General features: G+C 36.8%; 1 protein-coding gene across 1 annotated transcript in view; it reads right to left on the bottom strand.

Annotated features, from left to right (window-relative positions):
* Window positions 1–8,006: 8,006 nt before the first annotated feature.
* Window positions 8,007–10,345, bottom strand: part of LOC139711808 (ubiquitin-protein ligase E3B-like) — a 56,451-nt gene continuing 54,112 nt past the window's right edge. The window contains exons 27-28 of the mRNA XM_071623662.1: window positions 9,225–9,317; window positions 8,007–8,225 (exon numbers count right to left, since the gene is read on the bottom strand). Of these exons, the coding sequence (XP_071479763.1) occupies window positions 8,034–8,225; window positions 9,225–9,317 (285 nt within the window). The 3' untranslated portion in view covers window positions 8,007–8,033. The remainder of the gene's footprint in view (window positions 8,226–9,224; window positions 9,318–10,345) is intronic.

Below are 10,345 nucleotides of genomic sequence, written 5' to 3'. Positions count from 1 at the left end.
AATGCAACGCTAAAGTTTGGATTCATTTAAGACGGCAGCTTTTTTTTTTTTTTTTTTTTTTTTTGGGGGGGGGGGCTATATGTTGATATGTTGGTGCGCTGAATATGCCAGTTCGCAGTTCCACTTTGCGCATGAATTGAAAAAGGTTATTCGTACCAACAGGCGCGTTGGTTTTTAAATTCACTGAGATAAGCATTTGTCAAGGAATGATTATTCATTCAGTCCTTATAAATGGTGCTTGCCAGTACATTTACCTGACAGATAAAATGGTATTTGGCAATATCAATAAAAAGAGATTGTTAATACGTTCAGTGCAAAGTAATGAAATGGATGCTTTTCCAAGTGTTATTTGACGGATCATTCTGGCCATCTGGGCCCCATTTCATAAAAGATGTTAGGATGACAGCTCTTGCTGGAATGACAACTTTCCACAGCAAACAACCAATCAGGAAGCTGTATTTTTGTCGTTACCATGACAATTGTTATTCCAGCAAAGAGTTGTCATCAAATAAACTCTTTATGAAATGGGGCCCTGGTCTACACAAGTTCATTGTTTGTTTTAACAGGATTGATGAATCCCATAAATTGTCACGTAAAGCGCTGAAAACGAGTGTTGTGTCCCTATAACCGACTGATAAAAAAGGTCATTAGCACCAATGTGCCCATGAGCTAACTCCGAACTGGCTTATAGTTTTCTCTCTTTTCATTTTCTATAGGCTGAAAGTTTGTATTGACTTGCGGTGATTGGCTTCTGGTTTTACGTAATGGGTTTTCAATTCTTAGCGTGTTGTTGGTATATAGAACTCTTAACATTATATTGATTGTGTATGATACTAGTGCATGTATGATTTATTTTTGTGCTCCCATTATAGGACTTTGAAACACTGATTAAGATGTTAAACACAGAAAAAGACAAAGTTTCTCAATGGTTTACGTGTAATAGATTGACTCTTAACGTTCCCCACTGTCCAAAAGGAAGTTTATACATTTTAAACATATTTCATCACGATCCTATTAAAGACTGATGATAATTTGTTTTTATGGACTGCCTGTGTAACTGAAGTGAGAACGATCAAATTCGTCGGAATTATGCAACTTACTCCAATTCAACTTAGAATGAATGTTTTTTAAATGTTTGCACATCTACTAAAAAGTAGATTTTACTCCGTCTGAGAAACTTAATATTTAGAAATGCTCTCACTTTTTTTAATACAGTGCTTTGATTCTACCATGCTTATATACAGCTATAAAGGAGAATTGATAGGGTCACATGAAACTAATCCAACATTTTACTCTAGGAACGGAATTTTGTAATTAATCGTTGATTGCCCTTAATTAGCCCCTTTTGACATTGACATTATAGTGACAGTCATATACTCCTAAAACTGCTCTCTCTATGCAAAAAAAAAAAAGTTCGTACTTCCTGAAAAGCTTGATTTTTGCTTCTTTTCACCTCAAACTACCACAGGAACTTTCCTGCCAATGTTATTTTGTGACATTACCACAGGACAGTTCAGGACGTTACCACAAGACAGCACAGCAGGAGAGTACCACAGGAGAGTACCACAGGAACTGTCCTGTGGCAATTATTGTGAGATATTTTGGGACATTGCCACAAAAAGTACCGGTACCACAGAACATTACCACAGGACAGTGCCACAGGACCAATACCACAGGACAGTACCATTATAGGAACTGTCCTGTGGTATTTTGGGACATTATCCCAGGAGAGTACCACAGGACCAGTACCACAGGACCAGTAGGCTTACCACACATGACAGTACCACAGGACAGTATCGCATAGGAACTGTCCTGTGGTATTTTGGGACATTACCACGTTAGGACATTACCACAAGAACAGTACAACCACATGCACAGGACAAAACGCACGAGGATTGTCATTTATACGGTTAAAACATTCAATACATGTACATAAGAGATCTGGGCCCCGTTTCATAAAAGATGTTAGGATAACAACTCTTGCTGGAATGGCAATTTCAATAGCAACAGTCAATCAGTAAGCTGGATTCTTGTTGTTACCATGACAATTGCCATTGATTCCAACAAGAGTTGCTGTCATCAACTTATTTATGAAATAGGGAACAGATGTGTCTGTTGCTTCGAATGAAATCGTATGTAATGAAATGTAATGTAATGTAATGTAATGTAATGTAATGTAATGTAATGTAATGTAAGTAGTTCAATGTAATTTAATTTAATGTAATGCAATGTGATGTAATGTAACAACTTTTGAGAGTTTTGCTTTGATGTAAAGCGCCTTGAGCATTAAATCTAAGTGGAGAACGAGGCTATAGAAATTGTATGTATTGTTGTTATTATTGTTCGTGAGTGAGGACCTGAAATACAAATACAGTAAGACTTGGGTACAGTATAGTCGACATTATTCACAACGTGACAATCAGTCCACTTACCCGAATGTCGACTTTAATACACGCATTAACGGAGTGAGCGGCAATTATAAAATCACTTATTTCTTTTTGAATGAACATGACTGTGTACAAGCTAGTTGTAGAATGATCAGACACTGCCGAAGTTGGGAATTCCTGGCATTTTAATCATCTTTGAACTTACTTCTTTCTCTTTACACTGACTTAGACGTTGAGAGTAATTAAAAGTTTTAAACAGAAAGGCAAGTGCAATCACGAGTCATGTCTAATGATTTACTTTATAAAAAAATAAAAAAAAGCGGTTGAATAATGTGTTTTTGTTTCCATGTGAAAAGAAGGGAAACGAGAACTGAGACATCACTACATTGCGCTCCCCTTGCGTTTATAGGGAAACGGATCGACATTTTCGCAATGTCAGGACATGTTCAAATTTCCTGCAGAGTTCCCAGTTCGCTTCTCTGCGTCGATATGACATCTAAGTGGCACTGAAATTTAAGAAGGATTTCATAAGAAAGTTTAATGTATAAACGGATAATTCGAGAAGGCATCAATATCATACTATGTATCGCATGTGGGGACTTATTATGCACTCAGCAAAAAAGTAAATACTTATTCAAATTCATATTTCTCATAGAATATTTGGCTGAATATTAATGTTTTATATACCATGTAAAAGGTAATTTAATTGGCTATCAACTTCAAAGGTCAATAAAAAGAGGAACTTTACGCATGAGTGAACACATTAGTTTCTCTTCTAAGGCTGAGGGATAAAAGATGCAAACAAGGCAAGTGCCAAAATGTGTCTCGCCCATTCGCGAAGAAGAAACGGACGGACAGACGCCACAGGCGATCCTTTAGTCTCCCCGCACCTCCGGTGGGCTGGACAAAAATGAACAAGTTGTCATGTGTGCTAAGTGCATGCTCTTCAATAATATAACAATTAAGTATAACAAGGCAAATTTCGTTCAGTAAGAAACACGATTTAATTTGAAACTAAATCGTATGAAAAAAAAACCTATGATATCAATGTTTTTGTAGTAAAGAAAGGCTAAACGTAGTGGAGGGAAATGAAGAATCTTCAGTCAAATCCAAATTCAAATTACATTAGAGAAGAAGCAATATTAACGAAAATGGAAGGAATTTGAAATGTCATTGCAATAAGGAAAATCAAAATGATATTTGTTCTTGAATTTGTCTCATGAATTCTTAAATTCCAAAAATAAAAATGGAATATTCAAAGAAACTCCGTCGATTTCGTCACAAAGCCTTTTCGGCTTACTCCCTATGTCATCTGAAGGTTGAGTTGACAAAAAATTCTTGTTTTTCGCCTTTAGATCCCCGCTTTGTTTTTGTTAAGTGATACAAGAGAACAAAACATGACCAGTTCATACATGTCTCTCTTTGCGTTAAATTCGTCTTTTGTAATCACTGCTATCTTCAGGGTATTTGCAAATGATTGACAAAATGTCAATTTCTGCAGTTTTTACTTGTGTGCCTTGGAGCGTTCACTCATGTGTAAGATTTCCCTTTGTATTAACGTACCAGGTTGATGATAACCAATTAAAATATGGTATGTTATTATGACAGGGGCCTATTGATTTTCATCAAAATCCTCTATGAAAAGTATGAACTGGAAAAAGTGTTCACATTCTTCCTTTTATGCTGAGTGTGTGTATATATATAAATATATATATATATGCACACACACTTGGTGATTCTATCCTTCTATGAAGAGTGCTCGATATCCTCAAAGGAAGAGCTTTAGACGAAGTATTGGAACAAGTTCACACGGTTGACTGCAGGTTCATCCGTATTTATTGCATATATATATATATATATATATATATATATATTTACAATGTATGTCAACAAATCAATGTGACCAATCGCATACAATAGTATTACGTGAGAAAGGAGAGTGTGGAAAGCATGCGTGCAATTTTCAGTGTTGTGACTTTTTGAAATGCTTGTTTTGTAGTTTGAAACATTGTTTGAAATAGACAAGACAGAATTCACAAAAATTTCACAAAATGACTAAGAGGTCCAGCTCTCCCTGCTCTGTCAAATGCAGTTGTTTGGTAGTCTGAAGTTCAAATCTCTCTTTTTGGTCAATCCTGATGTCTCATTTTATTGTACCCGAAATGGGTTTATATGAAAGAGCATTTATCATTTCCAAACAGCCCACAAAAGAGCGTTTCGACCTTGCCATTTTTTATGCACGTGCTACAAGGGTTTCCTGGCAGGGGTTACACTTAGAGCATTATTCATATAGGCCTAAAGAGCATTTCATACTGTCAACTCCACTGACGCGAAATGGAGGGCAACGGTTCAACACAACGTGCAAGGAAAATATCAAGACGCATAATATCTTTTTAAAGTATTTAATAAAATTTATAATGATTGATACAATAATGCAATTAAAACATTTTGTGTGTTTGACTATCGACGTCATTCTCACACACGGGTAGTAAATGTAACAAAACATTTTTCAATTTCATTTCGTTTTGTTTTTTCTTTTACTGGTGAGGCTGAATAATTATTCACTCCTTGATTGTAACACATTTTGGAAAAAAAAAGAAGAGAAAGAATAACAGACATGGTACAGACTAATGTTAAAAAAAAACAAAACATATTACCGAGCTGAGAGCACCACTCGTCAGTGGGAGAACGATAGAAATCTTCCCCAAACTCAGTTCAGATGCATTCACAGGAATATGTTGCATGATCATGGATGATGCATTGAAATTATAACTTTCTGGACCCAATGATGAAAACAATTGTCATTCATAAAATGATAACAAGTAAATGATAATGTGATGGGCTGGCATAAAAAAAAAGAAAATTACTTTGTTTTTGTGAATAACATTTTTGATATTAACTTACACATCCATCGAGGGTACAGAGCTAATCCATACTCCTGCATGAGGTACATTCCATCATCACAGATACATCAATAGTCTGTAATCAGCTCCACCTGTGAACCCTCCCCTCACCCCATCAATCAGCTTTTTGATCATTGCTTCCAGACCAAACACCTCAGCCACAACCAACTCATCTCTTCATCCACCTTCTCACCCACCCTTAAACCTAACCCAACGTTTTGAGCCATTTTCAGTCTAACGAGCATGCATAAAAGATTGTGCAGTGTTGTAATGGTATGCCTGATTTTTGCGAAAATGGTGTCATAAGATGCGTGAGACTTGAAAGTACAAAGTTCTTGAGCAGTGCAATAAAAAAATTTCGTGAGGCAAAGTGGTTGTGGAAAATGTCGAGGGGGAGGGGCGATTGAATCAACCCGCCCCCTCCCCAACCACGTTAAGGGTTGGTTAACCCTTAAGTGCACATTTTGCATGTTACAAACTCTGCAAAGGCATCACATACAACTGTAGGTAGAAGCATTAAGCAGAATTGATATGGTACGAGGATTTCAGCTCTCCAAATTTTCCCTCAACCCCATTCCCCCTTCATCCCCACCCCCCAAAAAAGAAGAAAAAAAAAAGGGGGGGAATAAATGCTCATCATTTTTTAAGCACTACCTTTGACTTGCAAAGAAAATGCCTCTGCAGCATCAAATACATTGCACTGGAGTAGCCAGTGGTTACAGCCATTTGAAACTCTTCCTGCCGCTCCGAGAATGAGAAATTTCAAGGAATTTAGGAAATATAAGACCGCAGATGGCAAAGAGGTGGGGAAAAAAAAAAACAGACAGGGCCTGTGAACAAAGCCCTTTGGATGTCTCTACATCATGAGCACATACAAAAAAAAAAAAAAAATCTGTACCATGCTGCCATGATCCTGACGACAAAACTTGTGCAGCTGCGAAACAACATACAAGTCTTCATAGTCCCTTTGTCTCAGCAATCACGTGAATCAAACGCCAGACCCATTACAATTGTATTCTTGCTCAAGGGTTTCATGTGAATGGGGCTTCCATTTGTGGAGGGTTTTGCATTATGATAAATGGAGTCCTGCACATACATGTACGGCTCTGCCAAGCAAAATAAAAAACACCAGATTTAAATTTTCATACACACTCGTCTATCCCCATGTTTTATACTTTCACTATATGCCTATTAAACAAAATCATTTCATTTAATCATAACAGTAACAGCAGTATTTCCTACTAATATATCTCAAGAAAATACACCGTTATCTCTTCAGCACTGGTGTATGATTATGTTAATGACTCATGAAGGAATAAACTGTGTACTAGTTACCAAATCTGTGGCATAAAGCAGCTAAAAATAGTATATAACACACAAATACTCTGTATTGCACTTAAAACATATTTTTTCCTCATCTCCTCCTTTTCTTTTATCCTCTCTGTCACAGATTACTCAATACTGGCAAATGTATATCACATGGACTGATGAAGCAACAATCTGTCTGCTACAGTATGAATAATCTGTCTGGAAAACATACGTTCAATGTCACTCATATGTCATAATACCCATCTGCCTTCATGAGAGACATTCACAACAGCATAATAACAGCAGCATGATGGGAAACTTTTCAGCAGCATCCCTTGATAGATACTGTGCTGAAACTTAATGTGGAGATTATCTATTAATATCCAGAAGGGATATCCCTCACTTTTCTTACAGTTCTATATTTAAATAGTATGCATGCAAGCAGGACTACTGTCAAACAGCAACCTTAAAGGGATGGTATAGTATTGGTGCAGATGAGAATTGGGCTTTAAACTTTTTGCAAGATACCAAGAAAACACTTATTATATAGTACAGAGCATACCATTTTAAGAGGAATTCAAAGTTTATTTGATGAAAATTGGGTTTGGAATGACTGAAATATCCAAAAACAAAGTAAAACAAAGCAATCGTAATAAAGCATACACTGTAGGTCCCACACTTTATTAGAATTGCTCTTTTTTTAATATCTCACCCATTTCAAAACCAATTTTCATCAAATAAATGTTGAATTCCTCATAGAATTACATGCTCTTTCATATTTCATAAGAGGTTTCTCGTTATCTCACCAAAAAATATTAGAAACCTGAAATTAGGTCTCAACCAAAACTGTACGATCCCTTTAACCCGTTGAGGATGAGTCCCGAGTATACTAGGGCAGGTGTCTACAGGAAATATGTGCTGTCGCAAAATCAAACCGTCCTCAACAGGTAAACAATAATTCTGACATGCTGGAAAAAAAAAATGATCAAGAGGGACACACAACTGTATATGTGCATCCTGTCACAGTCTATATCCGTAGAAAAAAAATGTGATTCGATACCCCTCTTGCATCTCACACTGTAACACTACATCAAAAACCAGAACGCACCTTGAGGCAAGCGGTTACTATGACGACATGAATTCCATTCTACTGCTGACGACATGACAACATCCAATCCTACCAGATCCTCCTTTACTGATATACTCCAGTGTCTGGAAAATATTTTTCTTTCTGTCTCTATTTATCTGTCTTATTCAGTTAAACCCTCTTTTGGGAAGTTCTGGGGTATGGACAAATAATATCAAATGCATAGCCTGTTTTTGTCCCCATTATGACATCATCATTGGCTAGGACACAAAAGTTTACTCCAACCACATGTTCATTCTCTGTGTAGTTTGGGTGTTTTGAACAATGCATCTTTCTGCTCCACTGTTGCTATGACAACTCAAAACCGGTGTTGCTGGTGATGGCATAGCGCAGTTTCTCCTTCAGCGTGCTCTTCTTCTGGTAGTTAGGGAGTTTGAGGAGGTTGAAGCAGGTTGAGGAGGTTGGAAGGCGGCTGACCGGGTCTCGACGCTGGATGCGTAAGAAGCCTCGAAGGACACTGCCCACTGTGTCGCCAGTGTCCTATTAGGAGGCAACAAAATAAGCAAAGGACATTAGCGGAAGTGGATGTTATCATGAGAGACTTTTCGATTTAGGAGGCCACCTAGTTGCTGGCTGCGATGGCTGTCTCACACAAGTACTGTGCATGCGTCGAGCAGTGAGCGTCAGATTTTCAAAGGTGCTAATTGTGCTTTACACCAGTGGACCAAATGTTGCTCATGTCAGCCCAATGAGCTTTGTTTTGATGCACAGACAACACAATGGACATACAGATAAAATTGCAAAGGCATTCAGTACAGCCAGTAGCGTGTGTCAGCTGAATGCCAACATCTCTCTCACCTGAGTTTTGTGATGCAATTGAAAAGTCCCTTTTGCTTGTTCAACACTGACTTCCATTTATGAAATTTCAATATCGTCGGTTGAGAATGATAAGGGCGTTAAGTTGTCACAAAACCCATAGTGTTCGAGACAACTTAACGCCCTTCTCATTCTCAACAGACGATATGTTCTTATATCATAAACATAAGCAATAACCCTGTAGCAACTGAAGATTCTGTACATGATGGCATATGTCCCTCAAAGGTACAGCAATATTATTCTCATTTCAACAACTTCCTAAATTATGCAAAATAGATCACTGCATGTTTATTTTTGTCTATCATAAGTTATGTTTATTTGAAAGCCTATAAAGACTTTTCCAAGAGACTTGTCTGTTACAGAAATAATTCTGACATACTTTTGTTGACCTTTGACCTCTTTCAAATTATGTAATCATAAATTCTGCATAAAAACAATAAGAAAAAGTAAAGCATAAAACTATAAAAAGCGGATGGGCAGTTTTGAATGTTTACTTACTCATGGGTTAAGGAATAACTCTGTGAATCAAATCTGTATAAAAAGCTGCGCAGTAACTAATACAACAACATACATTAGCAATGCAATGGACTTTAATACCTTTTACAAAGTATGAATTGTTCTATGATCATAATAATCAATGGATGATACTCGACACTTCCATACCTGATCATCACTGACTTCTACACATCTGATGGAGAAAGGAGGTTCCATGTGTGCAAAGCCAAGAAGAGGAGGCTTAGAACAGCTGGTCACGAACTGTAAGATGAACAAAAAAAATAATAACAATAATAATCAATGACATTCACATTATGGCTTCACAGTCATGTTCATCATTTACAGGTTTAATAAGTAGCACAGCATAAAAGAAAAAAAATGTCAGAACATTGGGTCGTTTTTGGATAGAGAAATGTCTACATGAGAAATATTAGCCACATCACACTAATTATCACTAATAATTATTGAATATCAAAAGGATTATACACTCAATTCAAAGACAAATTCACAAGCATTTTGATTGGCTTATTAGTTGATACTGCAAGGCATCTCTCCATTATGTTTATTAAAGTTCATGGTCACGTACAAGACTATGTTGGGTGACCCCAGAACAAGGCAACTAGTAAGAGCAAAAGAAAGGATGATATCAGTGAATCAGGCAGTCAATTGAACTACCCTGCAAAGTTGCACAGTTTGTCATACACGTCAGAGTTAGGGTTTTTATGTATACCCTATAGTGAAGAAAAGAGGTGATGACAGTGAATTATTTTGGGTATACACAGCACTCCTGTTACAATGAAGTCCTTGAGACTGGCATTTTTCCTTCGTTCTATAGAAATTTTGTTACAAACAAACACTAGAGTACATACTGGTGTATAGATGATAATTTTGGGACCTGAATTTTTACTTTGTTGTTATGAGAATTTTGTTATAACCGTGTTCATTATAATGGGAGTACACTTTACCAGTACACTGTATTTGCAATCAATTTGATTCATTTTAATTCAATTTAATTCATTTAGCATCATTTCAAGAGTACAATAAGAAGACATGCAAAAATACATAATAATATACAAAGTAGTTAGAACAAAGAAAGAAGACTTGAACTTGATAGTGAGAACCCTATGAGAAGCAGTGCTTATAGTCGATACGGACACCAATTTCACTTAGATAATTATTGATGTGATATACATTATAGTCCACTGGACATATGAAAGAAACAGCATAATTTTCCTCTTGATTCCTGCCCCCTCCTACCAAAACATATTGGGTGGAGATCTCTCTCCATT

Source organism: Diadema antillarum, unplaced genomic scaffold (assembly GCF_040938485.1).
Source record: "Diadema antillarum isolate AM-2024a unplaced genomic scaffold, OU_Dant_1.0 scf00000040, whole genome shotgun sequence".
In the NCBI taxonomy this organism is placed as follows: domain Eukaryota; kingdom Metazoa; phylum Echinodermata; class Echinoidea; order Diadematoida; family Diadematidae; genus Diadema; species Diadema antillarum.
This window is presented reverse-complemented; position numbering and strand designations above follow the sequence as displayed.